General features: G+C 38.0%; 1 protein-coding gene across 6 annotated transcripts in view; it reads left to right on the top strand.

Moving 5' to 3' along the window:
* Positions 1-17,260, top strand: part of PTPRA (protein tyrosine phosphatase receptor type A) — a 152,873-nt gene that overhangs the window by 80,441 nt on the left and 55,172 nt on the right. For 5 of the 6 annotated variants that reach the window (XM_010591567.3, XM_064275856.1, XM_064275857.1 and 2 more), the window contains 3 exons: positions 4,306-4,384; positions 5,122-5,460; positions 13,672-13,698. In XM_010591567.3, the coding sequence (XP_010589869.1) occupies positions 4,312-4,384; positions 5,122-5,460; positions 13,672-13,698 (439 nt within the window). In that variant the 5' untranslated portion in view covers positions 4,306-4,311. The remainder of the gene's footprint in view (positions 1-4,305; positions 4,385-5,121; positions 5,461-13,671; positions 13,699-17,260) is intronic. The other variant, XM_003411614.4, reaches the window with a different exon arrangement.

Genomic DNA, 17,260 nt, shown 5'->3' with positions numbered 1-17,260 from the left:
AGAAAATTGCAAAATATGCTCGGAGTTCCATTAAGGCCAGGAATAGCAATTCGTAGTGGTATCACTCTTCTAGATTGTTTGATTTTCTTAAGCAGCAAGTGTAGAATTAACAATTGGATTAGCTAAGGATAGGATTTTTTGGGGTGGGTATAATAGGAGAAAAATGTAGCAAAAGAATTTAGGATATTAGCAAGAGAGTGATCGAACTGACACCAGTTTTTCTTAATGGGAAGAGAAGGAAATAAAGACTGGAAAGAGAATTAGAAAGGGGTTCAAGGGGCTGAAGGCCTAGATGAGGTCCCAGAAGAGGTTCAGTAGACATAACCAAAAAACCCGCTGCCGTTGAATTGATTCCATCTCATAGAGAGTTTCCAAGACTGTAAATCTTAACATCTTTCTCCTGAGGAGCCACTGGTAATTTTGAACCACTGACTTTTCTGTTAGCAGTCAGTCACTTTAACCATGACACCACCAGGCTTCTCTAGTAGACATAACAGAGAGGGAGAACTACAACGATAGGAAGTGTGGTTGGAGAGTGGGAAGTGAGATTCAGTGTGAAAGCCTTTCCAGATGGTGGCAGACTCTAGAGTGCAGCCATTGTTGTGAGCGGCCCAAGTAAAATAGAGGTATAAGGTCATTAGAGTTGAGGAAGTCATGTTACTGAGAAATAGGCCCAGATTGTGGTGGTTCCTGACAATGTTCACATTATCCAGAAGCGTGTCAGGGCTTGGGGATGTGAAGAAAATTGTGAACCACATTATAATGTCTTCAGTGATGGCAGTGCTGGGAAGTTGTACAGCCAGATGGGAAAAGTCTTCAGGAACAGGGTATGTTAGAGCAGGCTCCAGGAGAAATGGCTTGCATATGACATCCTTGAATGAGAAGGACCTCAGCCCTACTTTCTGACATGAAGCTCTCAGGTGGTTAGAATAGAAGACATGGAGACTTGAAGAAGGGAACTAAAGGTGTGGTTGCAGATGAGTTGTATATGCAGGATCAGGAACTCAGAGCAGTTTATGCCAGAGTATCCGTACACCCTTTTAGAAGAATGAGGCCTTCACTGTAGTTTTCTCGGTCATGGTCTATGGATGTATGTTGTTAATGATATGGATCTTACTAAAATTCTGACGTATCCCTCACTCGTGCTAGTTTACAAATTCATAACTGCTCCAACTTGCCATCCTCTGTGCATTTCTTCTTTTCTCTTACATTCTTTCACTTGAGGTATGCAGTTATCTTTCTTTTAGTTTTGCTTCTTATATTCATGTTCCCTGGTGACATCATTTTTCTTTTTTACTCTTATTTTTTTCTATTTATAAAAATATCATGCTCTTAACTTTAAAACTCTAGAAAATAAAGAACAGTATAAAGAAGGAAATAAAAACCATAAAGTGTATGCCAAAATGTATAAAGTTTTTCTTTCCAGTCTTAAATTTCATGCATATACATTCATAAATTTAGTTAAGGTTATATGGTATATTCAGTTTTATATCTGGCTTTTATTTTCTTTTAAACTTAAAAAATTGTTCTGTTTTCTTAAATTCTTTGAATCCATTATCTTGAATTTGTTGTTGTTGTTAGATGCAGTCCAGTCTCTTCCAACTCATATCGACCCTGTTTATAGCAGAATGAAACGCTGCCCAGTCCTGCACCATCCTTACAATCATTGTTATATATGAGCCATTGTTGCAGCCACTGTGTCAGTCCATCTCATTGAGGGTTTTTCTCTGACTCTCTACTTTACCAAGCATGATGTCCTTCTCCAGGGACTGGTCCCTCCTGATGACATGTCCAAAGTATGTGAGACGAAGTCTCGCCATCCTTGCTTTTAAGGAGCATTCTGGCTGTACTTGTTCCGAGACAAATTTATTTGTTCGTCTGGCAGTCCATGGTATATTCAATATTCATTGCCAACACTATAATTTCAAGGTGTCAGTTCTTCTTCCCTATTCATTGTCCAGCTTTTGCATGCATATGGGAGAATTGAAAATACCATGGCTTGTGTCATGGGTCTTGAATAAAACCAAAACCAAACCTGTTGTCTTCCATTCCGACTCACAGCAACCCAATAGGACAGAGTAGAGCTGCCTTACAGGGTTTCCAGGGAGCAGCTGGTGGATTTGAACTGCCGACCTTTTTGGTTCGCAGCTGAACTCTTAACCTCTGCATTGACATAAAATATCTTGAGTGCCAACATAATGTTTATTTCACCTTTTTTCTACTTTCCCTATCATTAGATGTTTGCATATTTTCTACCATAAAGAATATCTCTATATATCAGTTTTAGTCTGTGTTTTAGATTATTCGCATTTACTTAACAATAAAACCTTGGAAGTAGGTCAGAAAACAATATGAATGCTTTTAAGATTCTTTTTATAATCTTTTCTGAAAGAATACAGGTTGTTATAGGCTAATTGACGGACCCACCAACTTGAAAGAGTCCTTTTCATGTGATTCTTGTCAGCTTTGAATGTTTAATCCGATTGATCTTCTCTGATTTGGAAAGTAAAAATATTATCTCATTGTGTTCCTGTGCTTAGTGGGGATGATCAACACTTTTTAATGTATTGTTTAGCTATTTATTTTTTTTCTGTAAAGTATCTGTTTAGGTTCTTCAGCTATTTCAAAACTGGAATCTTAGTGTTCTTCATTTTGATAGTTTAAGTCCTTTGTATGCTAATGGTTTTAATCCTTTATCTTATTTGTAGTAATTTTCCCAGTTTATTTCCTTTTTAACATTGTTTATGATTGTGATTTCTTGCATTGCCCTTATGCTTAGAAAGTCCTTCTTCATCCTGGATGCGCATTTAAAAAAAAAAAAACAACAACCCACTGCTATTGAATTGATTACAGTTCATAGTGCCCCTATAGGACAGAGCAGAGCTGTACCACATCTTTCTCCCGCAGAGTTGCTGGTGAGGTGAAACTGCCTATCTTTTGTTTAGCAGCTGCATGCTTTAACCACTGTGCCACCAGAGCACCTTTTGGGCTTGTGTAAATATTCAGTTATACTTTTTTAAAAGTGTGTTTTTAAACATTTAATTCTTTACCCATCTGGAGTTCATTTTGGTATATGGATTGAGGTGATGGTCTAACCTCCCTCTCCCAAATACAGTTATTTTCCCAATACCATTCCCTATTAATTTATCAAGTATAGATATGTATACATATACAATAATTAGCTTTCCAATCCATCTCCTGACCCTTATGGAAGGAGTTGTATGCTTTCTCAATTTCGTATTCAGGCTAAGTGGGAATTGAGCTGGGCTCTGTCAGAGGTGATCACTGTCCATAGCTTTCACAGAGTTATAAAAATCCAATAATATATCACTGATTTAATGATCACAGCCTGGGAAGAGTAGAGAATTGGTCAAAAGTTTATGTGGCTGCTCCTGAGGTGTATATGAACCTGCAACCCCTGCACCCATAGGAGGCATGCCTGCTTCTCTTGGAAAGTCACTACCATATTGAGTCACCTCTAGGCTATGAGCCTCACAAGGATGGGGCCTGTGAGTATATTGCTTTCCAGTTGTCTCCGTAGTACCTCGCTCACTGTAGGGCACAGAAATCTCACTGAGTGGATGAATGAGCCACTATTACCAGTGGATTTGTGTCACAGCCCTCTGATATGGTCTGAGGTGGAATAAAGATTAAGAATAGCTGCTATAATATCTGCTTCAAAGGATAGTACATTAGAGCCATCAACCTACCTTCTCCATACATCTCAATCCTTTAAAGCATAGGAGTCACCCGGGGAGCTTTACAAAGGACCACTACCTAGCTCTTACTCCCAGAGACTCTGATGCAGTCTGGCATGGGGGTTTTCGAAAGCTCTTCTGATGATTTTAATGTGCAGCCAAGGTTGAAAACCACTGCCCTAAAAAACATATTCTTATTGAAAGAAAAAACAAGTTGCTGTGGAGTTGATTCTAACTCATGGCGACCCCATTTGTGTCAGAGTAACTGTGTTCCATAGGGTTTTCAATGGCTGAGTTTTTGGAAGTAGATCACCAGGCCTTTCTTCCAAGGTGCCTTAGGTGGGCTCAAACATCCACCCTTTGGATTAGCAGCCAAGCTCATTAACTGCACCACCCAGGTCTCCGTTTATAAAAAAAAAAAAGCCTCAATTATAAATAGTTGGACTCTTGGGGAATATGCGTGTCAGACTCCCAAAAGATCATTGGTCCTTTGTGCACTTTGTAATAGCTGGGAAGGAAGGGTTCTGCCCAAAATACTCTTTTGGTGAATAGTTTGGACATAGTTACGATAACAGAATGTTGTCTAACATGGCTTTCTGTTTTCCAGGTCAACATGGATTTCTGGTTCATTCTTGTTCTGTTTGGCAGTGTTCTGATATGTGTCAACGCCAATAATGCTACCACAGGTAAATTGTCATTTGATAAGGCTGGTGTTCAGCACAAAATTTTACTTCCACATTTAAGGACCCATATTTGAAGATTTGCCTGGTATTACAGAAAGAAAAGAATATTAAAGTTTTATTCAAAAGTATTAGTAAAATAGGTGTCTTTGGAAGTCTCTGAGTCATACTGAGCGCTCAGAATTGTTCTACATAGTGCATACCTTTTTAAAAATTTTTTTAAATAATATTTTATTGTGTTTTCAGTGAAAGTTTTTACAGCAAATTACGTTCCCATTTAACAATGTTGACACAAATTGCTCAGTAACGTTGGTTACGTTTTTCACAAGGTATCAGCATTCTCATTATTTCCATTCTGGTTGTTTACATACCTTTTTATTTTTTTGTGTGCTTTAGATGAAGGTTTACAGAGCAAATTAGTTTCTCATTAAAAAATTATGTTTACGTACCTTTTTAAATAAATCAAGAGATTATGTGTTCATTCTGAAAAGTAAAGAAATTGCTGATATTTACTGAGACTCCTGTATCTTGAGTCTAAGGAACTGAGCTAAGAATCCAGTCTCTTCCTTCTTTAGATATTAGTCCTTTGGAGGAGGCAGGAGGGGACCAACATTAGATAAAAACGTGTGGGGTGGGAGGAGTCTCTAAGTGTTTGAGAGCTTATAAAGGCTTGGTGCTGTGTGCCTCATAACTGTACTTTTGAGCCTCACCTGCTCTGTTTCCTTGTTCTTTGTCGTTTATAGTTTCACTTTCAGTAGGAGTTATAGGATCAGTTAAAGCATCAACAACAGAAACAGTTAAAGAAGAGACCAAAACCTCAAAGCCAAATTTTTCAGTAACTTCTCTTTCTGTGACACCAACATTCAGCCCAAATCTAACTCTGGGACCCACCTATGTAACCACTGTCGTCAGTTCTTCAGACTCTGACAATGGGACCACAAGAACAGCAGGCACCAATTCTAGAGTTACTACAATTTCACCAAATGGAACTGGGCTTCCAGGTAACGAGTCCACAAATGCCACAAAAGAGCTGGGGAATTCCAGCACTGCAGCAACCACTCCAGAAACCTTCCCTTCGACAGGTACTGAAATGATTTCTATTTGTTCTTTGATTTTATTCACTGTTTTTTTTTTCTAGCCATAAAATATCTTAAGATAAGTAAAACTGCTCAAGTGAAGTAATGAAATCTATATTAGGGAATTCTCAGGAATATCTGGTTAGCAGAGTTAAGAGAAAAGATTCTAGAGGGTATCCTTCTGCTTCGTGTGGGATCGTGGTTAGATTGGGGAGGCTTAAGTAAGTGTGTTTAAAAGCACAGAAAAGAAGAAGTTTAAAAGTACAAGAGAAAGAAAGGACCCAATTGATGATGCAGGAGACTACACATGAAAAGATAAAGAGCCTGAGTAATAGGGTTAGCCTTGAAAAGGAAAGGATCCATGGAGACATGGGAAGGAGAATGGATATGGATGTTAATAACAATTAACATGAGAGACCAGTGGCCAGGGATGGCATTAGAAAGACGTGCCTGGGGAAGTGGGTAAGTCGCACTGCCAGTTTGTTCAAGGCCTCAGCCCAGGCCTCATTTCTCCTTGAGTCTGAGTCATGGGGATGAAGTGGAAGTGGCCCCAAGGATAGAATCAGAGGGCTGGGTCTGAGGCCAGGTCAAGTAAAACAAGTTTCTGACTCTTTGAGCCTCAGGTCTGTAAAGAGGATGAGAGGGCCCCTCATAAGCAGTAAAGGAAGTAATCACTCCCTGACTACTATGTAACTCATTGCTTCTCTGGCAAAAATCACCGTTCTCTCTTCTGTGTCCCCATTCCCTTGGCTCATATTTCTTCCTTGTTAGATGGTGAGCTCACCTAGGTGAAATCAAGAAAAAACATTTGATGAGTTGAATCTCATTTGGTTACTACAAAGGACATATTTTAGCTAGACCTTACAACCCAGACCCTGCCCCTGCCTGCTTTAATCCCATACCTCCTGCTATACTGTCAATATAACATTTGCAGTTAAGAGCATAGATGATGGCAGGGCCACACTACCTGAGTTTGAATCCCAACTCAATTTCGTCATTTGTAAAATAGGAATGAATGATAATAGTACTTACCTCATAAGGCAGCCGTTAGGATTAAATGAGTTAATAATGAATAAAGCACTCAGAATGGTGTCCACATATAGTAAGCACTATTTTTTTTTTTTAAGTGTTAGCCGCTATAGTTGTTGTTATTATTGTTTTGAATAGCTATCAATATAATAGGTGAGATACATTTAATATATGTGGCATCCCACTACTCCTGGTGAGACTGGGGACTGCAAATAAATAATGTTGCTGTTTTTAGGTGCCTTCGAGTTGCTTCTGACTCTTAACAACCCTGTGTGCAACTGAATGAGATACGGCCTGGCTTGTGTCATCCTCGAAGTCATTGCAGTGTTTGAGCCCATTGTTGCAGCCAGTGTGTCAGTCCATCTCATTGAGGGTCTTCCTCTCTTTTGCCGACCCTCTGCTTTGTCAAGCATGATGTCCTTCTCCAAGGCTTGGTCTTGCCTGGTAACATGTCCAAATACGTGAGACGAAGTCTCGCCATCCTCGCTTTTAAAGAGCATTCTAAGACAGATTTATTTGTTCTTCTGGCAGTCCATGGTATAGTCAATATTCTTTGCTAGCGCCATGATTCGGATGTGTCAGTTCTTCTTCCGTCTTCCTTATTCATTGTCCAGCTTTCCCATGCACATGAGGTAATTGAAAACACCATGGCTTCAGTCAGGCACACCTTAGTCCTCGAAGTGACATCTTTCTTTTTAACACTTGAAAGAGGTCTTTTGAAGCAGATTTGCCCAGTGCGGTATGTGATTTGATTTCTTGACTGCTGCTTCCATGGGCATTGATTGGGGATCCAGGATAAATAATAATGTCTGAGATTTGCTTTGTGCTTTAAAGTTGATCAAGTTCTGTCAGAATTATCACAAGGTACTAGATATTACACTGAGCGTTTTATAGAATAATCCTATGAGATAGGCTCTATTTCATGTTTTACAGATGAAGGATTTTTATAATGATGAGTTGTAACTTGAAATGTTTTTCAGAGTGTAAGTCATGACCAATTCATAAAATCAGTTTAGTGGGCCACTGCTGGTGTTTCTTTTTTAAATGGATGATTCTGTTCCATTTCTGGTTTTTATTTTGTTTTCTTCATGTTATGTTTATTATTTTGGGAAATTTTTTTTCAGTAATACACAGACACTCATGGATGTGTATACTGAGTAAAGATGAAACTGTATTTCTTGCTGTAGGTTAAGGCCATTGCTTAGGGAGGAAAGAAAAGACAACTTGTGCAAGCTGAGTTAGTAAGTTGAAAAGGTGAGGCTGTAACCCAGGTCTGACTGATTTCACAGCCAGTGTTCCATACTGTCTTTCATTTAACAGTTCTGTGAGATGACCATGCATAATAATCTCCTATTAGTAGATGTTTAATTAAAGACTGTAGAGGTTAAATGATTTCCCTTAGATCTCAGGTCTAGCAAATAGCAAGCTAGACCTATTTGTCACTTCTGTGGTCTTTTACCGTGCTGGTAGAAATCCGTCTTAGGTCCAAATTATGCCATAGCTAAGAAACCAGTTATTTTACAATAAACAAATTTCATGTCAGAGGAGACTGAGACTGCATTTCACTGGTGACTTTTATTCAGTATCAGTGAAACAAGGGAACCGCTATGGAACATGAGGATTTTACAGTCTTACACCCCACCTCCTACTCATCATCACCATCTCACCAATCATAATTTTTAGTTAAATAAGCATTTGATGTTTTATATTATTATGGCTTTATAATATTGTTCATTTGTGAAATATAGGTATACTGTGATTGTTTTTCCTTTGTTGTACAACTTTTTTTCCCGAATTTCAGAATTGCCATATTTGGTTTGTTTGTTTAGCTTTCTGTTTACCTATTGCTAGCTGATTCTAACCACACTCTCCATAGCCTCTAGTACAGTTTTCTACAAAGTCAACCCTGTTAGATAACCTGCTATTTCTTTTTTTCCTAGAGATCTTGTTCCTGAGCCCTCCAATATCTTATCCAGTCGAATCTCATTAATCTGTAGACCTGCTTACATAGATGTCAGCATGGGATTTTTCTTCTCTGTCATTGTGGGAGTTCCCTTTGCTGCTTCCAGGCTCCCATATTCTCTTCTTTCTTGGATTACCCCATCACTTGGTAGAACACATCCTCCAGTGGCTTCCAGAGAAAGGGGTCCATAGGAAGTAAATAGCATGAGATCATACATATCTAAAAATGTCTTCAGGGCTGTTTGTAGAATTTGAGGAAATCTTTGTCTCCCTAGAATTTCTAAAGCTTTGCTGTGGCTCCTAACTCCTAGGTTTTAAGGATTTTACTGCCATACTGATTACTAATTCTTTGTATATTTTTAAAGATCTTTTCTTTGTTATTGGTGTCCTAAAATTTCAGAGATGTGTCTTGTTGTGGGTCTTTTTCGTTGATTATTCTGGGTACTTAACAAGCCCTTTGGAGCCTTGGTCCTTCAGTTCTGGAAAATTTTCTTGTATTTCTTTGAAGATTTTTTTCTCTGTTCCATATTTTCTGTTCTGTCCTTCCAAAAGTCCTGTTTTTGGCTACTGGACATACCCAGGATTTATTCCTTAATCTTATTTTTTCTTTCCTATTGACCTTTGCTTTGAGTCTCTTTTTCTCTGATTTTAAATAAGTAAATGCATGTATATGTTCTTTTTCCATTTATAACACAAATAATATACTGTATAGTACATTTCTGCACACTGCTTTCTTTGATGAGCCTGTTAATACTTGTCCTACATCCTAGTAAAGAGCTGTGTTACCCATTTTAATGACTGCATAATATTCCGTTGTGTGGCTATACCTTAGTACATTTACCCAGTCTGCCCTGTGTGTGGGCATTCAAGTCTGTTTTCAGAGTACTCTTAAAAACAGCACAGTTTGGCATTTCAGATGTGTATGAGAATGTTGATAGGATAAATTACTTTAAGTGAACATTTATAAATTGATGAATATTGCCAAATTTTTCCTCTACTGGAAAATTTATTACTATTAGTGATGTTTCAAAATGCCTTTTTTTCCTACACTCCTTCCAGTGCAGTGAATTACCAAACTTCTGGATCTTTGTCATTCTGATAGGTAGGAAATAGCATCTCAGTGTCACTTTAAATTACATTTCTCTGAGTGAGGTTGAGCAACTTTCCATATTTCAAAGGATTGTTTGTTTTTCTGAGAACTCTCTGTTGACATCCTTTGCCCATTTTTCATGTTAGGATGTCAGGTTTTTCTGACTAGTCTGTAGAAGTTCTTTATATGTTAGGGAAATGAGCCCTTTTCCTATGATATAAGTTGCAAATATTTCTTTGTAGTTGGTCATCTTGCTTTTAATTTTTCTGCATTGCAGAAACTACGACTAGAAATTTAAAACGTTTATCAGTTTGTTTTAATTTAATGTTTCCTAGATACTATATTAGGTCATATTTAGGAAGGCTTTCCCTAAGCCAAAATTATAAAATAATTTTCCTCATGTTTTTGTCCAGACTCTTCTGGTTTTTTTAGCATGGGCGTGTGGTGTATATGTGTGTGTGCGTTTAAATCTTTGATCTGTCTGGAATTTATTTTGATGTGAAGTGTGAACTGTGAATCTACTTTATGCCGTTTAGTTGTTCAAGTACCCCTTAATGAATAATTTGTTTTCCTTACTGATTTCAAATTCCACCTTTATTATATATTGAATTCTGATATGTATTTAGGTTCCCGTATGTATTTGAGTTCTGTTTTTAGACATTTATTGTATTTTCTATTGATCTTTTTGTCTATTCATGTCCAAAATCCTACAGTTTTAAAAATCATAAATTTAAAAAATATTTTAGTATCTGGTAAGGTGAATCATCCCTTGTTAATCTTATTTTTCAGAACTTTGCTAGTAATTCTTGACTTTTTGTTTCTTACAAACATTAAAATCGACATGTCTAGCTGAAAAAAAAAACTTATGTCAAATCTGTAGATTAACAGGGAGAATTGACATTTTTAAGATGTTGAGTCTTTCAATTCAAGAAAGCCATACATTCCATTTGCTCAAGTCTTGTTTTGTATTTCTTGGAAGTTTTTAAAGTTTTTGCCACTGATGTCACACATTTCTTACTTAGTTTATTTCTAGACTACTTTAAAAAAAATTTTAATATAAATGGAGTATTTTCTTCCATTATATTTTCTAATTGGCTGCTGTTGGGGATATGGAGGCTATTGATTTTTGTAGACATATTTTGTACAGGCCATCTTAATAAATTCTCTGTGTTTAAAGTAATTTTTTCAACAATTATCATAGGTTTTCAGATCATCTCATCTGCAAATACCTTTTCCAAATTTTTAGGCCTTTTTCTTTCTTTTTAATTGCTCTGATGAATACCTCCAAAACAAAGTTAGGCAACAATGGTAAAAGCAGACAGCCTTGCCGTGCCTTTTACGGTAGTAGGGATGCTTCCAGTGTTTTCCAGTAAACATGGTGCAGACTCATAGTTGAGATAGACCTATTTAATCATGTTCATGATATATCAGTTTGTTCCTGTTTTAATAAGAGTTTATATCAAGAAAAGTGTTAAATTTTTCCAGACACGTGCTCAGCATCAGTGAGCAAGATCTGTGTGATTTCTCTCTTTTGATCTATTGTTATATTGAATTACAGTAATAGGTTTCCTAATTTTAAACTATCTACATTCCTACAAAAGCAACTCTACTTGGTCATGTTCTATTATTCTTGTGAATAATGACTGTTGTAGTCTGTTTAATGTTACTTTATTTAAGATTTTTCTTCATTGATATTTGTAAGCTATTCCTAAATAGGATTAGTCTTTGCTTTTCTTTCGTGTGTGTGCTCTTCGTGATAAGTTTAGTTGTCACTGCTTCGTTTTGCTTCATGAAAAGAACTTGGAAGTTTTCCTGGAAAACTATGCATTTCGTTCATGGTTTCAAATTTATTTGAATGATTTGAGGAAAGGCTGTCTCTTACGATTGTTTAGTTTCCTACATAGCTGTGAATGTTTCCTATTTTATATACTTGTGTCCCCGCTTTTTTTCTTGTTTCAAGTTGACTAACCGTTTATGTATTTCATGGCTTGTTGCTTTTTTCTGCCAAGGAACCTGCTATTATATGTTTATTAGTTCTATCATTTTTCAGTTTTCTATTTCATTATTTTTTTGTCTTAGATTTATTTTGTACTTTTTCTAGCTTCTTGAATTAAATGCTTCATTTGTTTCTTTTCATTCACTCTAGTTAATTAAAATATTTAATGCTGTGAATTTTTTATAAGCACTACTTTACCTGTATCCTATAGGTATTCCAGTAGGTAACACCTGTATTAACGAGGGTGCAGTCTGAGCCACTCTGACAAAACCAAAACCAAACCTACTGCCATTGAGTTGATTTCTGACCATAGTGACCCCATAGGGTTTCCAAGGCTATAAATCGCTACAGAAGCAGACTGCCACCCACATCTTTCTCCTGTGGAGCCAGCCTTTCCATTAGTAATCAATTAGTAGCTTTGCCTCCTGAGAGAAGCAAGTGTTTTTTCTCCTGTGGTCCTATCATCCTGACAATATTGGCCTCATCTGCTTAGTCAGAAATGGCTCATAGAGGGAATAGGGACAAGCAGTTTCCTTTCTGAAGGATGTGACTTGGAAGTTACCCATACCACTTTTGCTCACTTTCCATTGGCTGGAATTCATCACGTGACTATCCCTAGCACAAAGGAGTCTCAAAAATGTAGTCTCTAACTAGACAGTTTTGTGCTTAGCTGAAAAAAACAAAAACAAAAATGGGTTCTGTACCAAAGGCAGGAAGAAGAGACTGGTATTGGGGAAGAGTTGGTAGGTTCTACCACAGAAATGTTTTAATTGTTGGGGTTTTTTTTGTTTGCTTGTTTTGTTTTTTAGGTGTTTTGACATTTTGGTTTTAATTTCAAGTATTTTCTTACTTTGATAATTTCTGGTTTATTGCATCATGATAAAAGAAAATTGTATTGTTTCTGCTATGGGGAATTTATAAGGATTTGTGGATATTCCGCAGGCCTTTGGAAAGGAGGAGGTATTTGCTCTATCATTAGTATACAGAGTTTGGTATATACCAGTAGGATTTACAGTACCTATTATTTAAAGGAGGACTGCTGGTACAGTGGTTAAAGTGCTTGGCTGCTAACCAAAAGGTCAGTGGTTCAAACTCAACAAGTCACTTGCGGGAGAAAGGTGCGGTGGTCCGCTTCCGTAAAGATTATAGCCTTGGAAACCCTGTAGGGCAGTTCTGCTCTGTCCTGTAGGGTCGCTATGAGTTGGAATCAACTCAGTGGCAATGGGTTTGGTTTGATTTTATTATCATTTAGGAACTCTGGTGGCGCAATAGTTAAGCACTCAGCTGCTAACTGAAAGAAAGGTCAGTGGTTCAAACCTACCAGCAGCTCCACGGGAGAAAAGACCTGGCAATCTGCTCCCATAAACATTTCAGCCTAGGAAAGCAGTTCTACTTGGAATCAACTGGACAGCACACAACAGTACCGTTTAGGCCTTTTATATCATTACTTAATTTTGCCCACTTGCATTTAATGGACCAAAAAGACGAAGTCCTCTAATACTACTATTGTGTTTGTATTTCTCTTTGTATTGTGGTACTTTTCGGTTTATGAATATTGATGCTGCATTGTTTGTGTACTTGGGGAGAAGAACAAACAGTGCACTGACTGAAGTTTAGTGAGGGCAATGTCATTTCCCGATTGTTGGAGGTTGCTTCATTCTAGTCCGAACGTAATACGTAGAGGAGAGTGTTTATATTCCTGGAGCTGGAAACCCTGGTGGCATAGTGGTTAAGTGCTACAGCTACTAACCAAAGGGTCGGCAGTTCAGATCCACCAGGGGCTCCTTGGAAACTCTATGGGGCAGTTCTACTCTGTCCTGTAGGGTCGCTATGAGTCAGAATCGACTCGATGGCACTGGGTTTTTGTTTTTGTTTGTTTTTGTTTTGTTTTGTTTCATCTTACCTTAGACTGAATAAAAACCAAAACCAAACACCTTGCCATCTAGTCGATTCCTACTCATAGTGACCGTGTAGGACAGAATAGAACTGCCCCATAGAGTTCCTAAGGAGCACCTGGTAGATTGACCCTTTTGGTTAGCAGCCGTAGCACTTAACCACTATGCCATCAGGGTTTCCTTAGATTGAGTAGTGATGTCTTTTTAATCTGAGTGAATGTTTCTATTTTTCACTTACTACACAGGTAATTCTGACTCAAAGGACAGAAGAGGTGAGCCACTCACCTTGTTGTTTGTTGTCCCTTCTACACAGTGTACAGTATTTGTGTTTCCTCTGCTTACAGTCTGTGGTACTTGTGCATCTGTGGCTGTGTTGTGTTTTAAGTTGTTTCCACATTAACCTCATAAAGAAGAGTAACAGAAACAAGTATCCATCATAAGTTTTTTTTAAATGTAGATTAAGGATTCTAACAGTTACGATGTATTTTAACAAGTAATAAAATAGCTATATCTTATTTTGTCATGTTACCTTATTAATATTACCTTCTGGAAATATTGGTCCATAATTTCTATGCCATAGTTAATATCTAATTTCTAGACCATGGTTACCTTTAGGCATTCTGGTTTTGTGTTGATTATTTTTTCTTAGTCTATAAAATGTTGAATCTTTGTGGCTTTGTGTGGATTTTTAGATTTTTCAGCCCTCTTGTGGAAGTCTTTATGGCTTGAGATGCTGTGTCAGTGGTCTCAGCAGGACTGCTGAGTGCCTGATCACCAGAGAATGGGAGTTCGTGGGTATACCATGTGTAGAAGTGGCACATTTTGTATAGGACAACAGTAAGACTGCCATCACAGAATGTGAGAGAAAGAGAGAGGCATCATTCAACAAAATGATCCTTGTGTTTCAGTTTGGAAAATGTTAATCTGTGAACTAGTTTTTCTTACCATGATTTCTGAATGGCAGGGCCTGATCTTTTGCCTTTATATCAAGCACTTTGTGACTGTTTTCTTCTTTAAATATTGCATTAGCTAAGAGGTGGTGAGTAATATTATATTTCCATTTCATGAATCTTTCTAAGAGATTATCACAGTACTCCAACAGCTCTGTAGTACATCAGTTCTGACATAAGTCGAATACCTCTTTTTTTTTTTTTTAGTTTCCATTATTATTGCCTTTTATCATCAGTATCTTTGTAAATCCAATCTTTATTTGTCTTTGGGGGTTGAAAACATTACAGATATATTTTAACGTAGTATATAGTACCTCTTGCTAATGATAAGATGTACCAAGAAAAAAAAAGCAGTTGTTAAGTGCAGTTCTTCGTAACCTGAATACATCGTAAATCAGGTACTAGCCATACTACAAAGTAGGGTACTTGGGACTTGAGTCCCCAGGACTGTCTAACCCTAAAACTCCACGCTGTGAACATACCTTTCTTTTGGCCTGATTCTGAAATGAAAATTTGGCTAGATAAATAACTCTAGGTTCAATATCCTTTTGAAGAATTTTGTAGACAATGCCCCATTGACTTCCAGCAAGGGTATTTTAGATGAGCCCCCAAAACCCCACTGCCGTCGAGTTGATTCCGACTCATAGCAACCCTAGAGGACAGAGTAGAACTGCCACATAGAGTTTGCAAGGAGTACCTTGCGGATTCAAACTGCTCACCTCTTGGTTAGCAGCTATAGCACTTAAACACTACGCCACCAGGGTTTCCTTTAGATGAGCAATCAAGTGTAAATCTGATTCTCTTTTCTCTGTGTAGGAAATCTTATTTCTTCTCCTGAAAACTTTTAAGAATGACTTGTGGTTGGTAGGTTGGTTTTAATAAAAAATTTCAGAAATTTTGCCAGGATGCGTTCAGGTAAAGGTTTTTTTCAGTATTCCTGCTCAAATTTGACAGAACCATTTTGCCTGATGACTCAGGGAACTTTCTTCTTTGGAAATTCCTGTTGAACAGATGTTCGATCTCCTAGATCTGTCTAGCTTGTCTCTGCTCTCATGATTCCATCTCACTTACTATTACTAGTATGGTTTTCACTTGTGTCTGTTCTCCTTTTCAGCCTTTTTGTTGAGATTTTTACCCCCAATCATGGTTAAATACTTAGATTGTTCCTTTTTGTATGGTGGTTTTGTTTTTTGTTTTTAAATTTTGGTAAAAATATATAACAAAACATTTACCAATTCAACAATTTTTACATGTAAAATTCAGTTGACGTTGATTTTGTTCATCATATTGTGCAACTATCACCACTATCCTTTTCTGAATTATTCCACCATAGTTAACAAAAATTCAGTGCATCCTAAGCAGTGACACCCCTTTGTCCCTCCCTCCCAGCCCTGGTAACCACTAATAATGCTTCACCGCCCCCCCCCCCCATTGATGCAGTGTCCTCTTACACAAATTACAATATACTTTTAAAGATTTACCACTCTATTTCTTTTATTAACTTTGTCCCAGGGCTAAGATTGTGCTCCTTCGCATTTGTGAAGATTACCTATAAGGCTTTGGTTGATCTTTGCCCTGGAGCACTGAGTGGACAGGAATGTGCTCACAGTAGGTGTCCCTTCAGGACAGCAAGGACATATCCGAAACCAGGGGTTCAGTCATGCTTTAGGAAGTTTGGAAACAGTTACGTTTTGGTAGAGCTGCCTTTCTTACTTCTTCCCCCTCCTTTATCTCTTCTGGCTGCCTGGTGTTATCTTGGGCACCACTCATGTTCTTTGTATGTCCTCAGGGCCCACCCAGGAAGCCCTCTGTGGACCTAGTATACATAACAATCATGAGCAATGTGTGGGACCCTGTCTGAAAGGCAATTCTAACCAAATGGGGGGGGGGATTCATGGGGAAATTTAAACAGTAACTGGATATTGGTTAATATTAAGGAATTAGTATTAGTTTTTAGTTGGCATAGTGGCATTGTGGTTATATTAGAGTCCTCATCTCTTAATTGTTGTTGTTACTTGCCATGGAGTCAACTCCGACTTATGCCCACCCATGTGTGCAGGGTCAACTTGGTTAGGCCATGATTCCCAGTATTGTGTGGTTGTCCTCCATTTTGTGATTGATGTAATTTTCCTATGTGTTGTAAATCGTAATCTCTGCCTGTGGTTAATGGGGCAAGATTTGGATTATGTTAAAGAGGATTAGAATGGCACATAACACTCTTACTCAGGTCACATCCTTGATCCAATGTAAAGGGAGTTTCCTTGGGGTGTGGCCTACATCATCTTTTATCTCAGAAGAGATGAAAGGAAAGGGAAAGGACAGACAGTTGGGGGCCTCACACCACCAGGAAAACAGCACCGCGAGCAGAGCGCATTCTTTAGACCTGGGGATCGTTCGAGAAGAAGTTCCTAGAGAAGTTCCTAGAGCGGGGAAGATTGATAACAAGGAGCTTCCCCTCAGAGCCTTCAGAGGGAGAAAGCCTTCCGCTGGAGCTGGCGCCCTGAATTCAAACTTCTAGCCTTCTGAACTCTGAGAGAATAAACTTCTGTTTGTAAAACCATCCACCTGTGGTATTTCTGGTAGAGCAGTACTAGATAACTAAGACAGCTGGTTCCAGTGCTCATTTTAAAATGAGAGCTATTATAGTATGTTTGAAAATTATCAGCTAAGAAGCACAGTATAACATCTTCCATCTTCTAAAAAGACAAAACAAAAAACTCTTGATCCCACATCTTCCTCTAGCTCCTACTCCTTTTCTCTGGATTCCTTTGTGGTAAAAGTTCCTAAGAAAGGAATTGGTGTCTCACTGTCTCCTCTTTCTGTCTCCTCTTTCTGTCTCCTCTTTCTATCTCCTCTTTCACTCTGCTTAGGCTTTCTCATCCAC

Source organism: Loxodonta africana, chromosome 24 (genome assembly GCF_030014295.1).
Source record: "Loxodonta africana isolate mLoxAfr1 chromosome 24, mLoxAfr1.hap2, whole genome shotgun sequence".
In the NCBI taxonomy this organism is placed as follows: domain Eukaryota; kingdom Metazoa; phylum Chordata; class Mammalia; order Proboscidea; family Elephantidae; genus Loxodonta; species Loxodonta africana.
The sequence above is the reverse complement of the archived record's forward strand: the minus strand, read 5'-3'. Positions and strand labels throughout refer to the sequence as shown.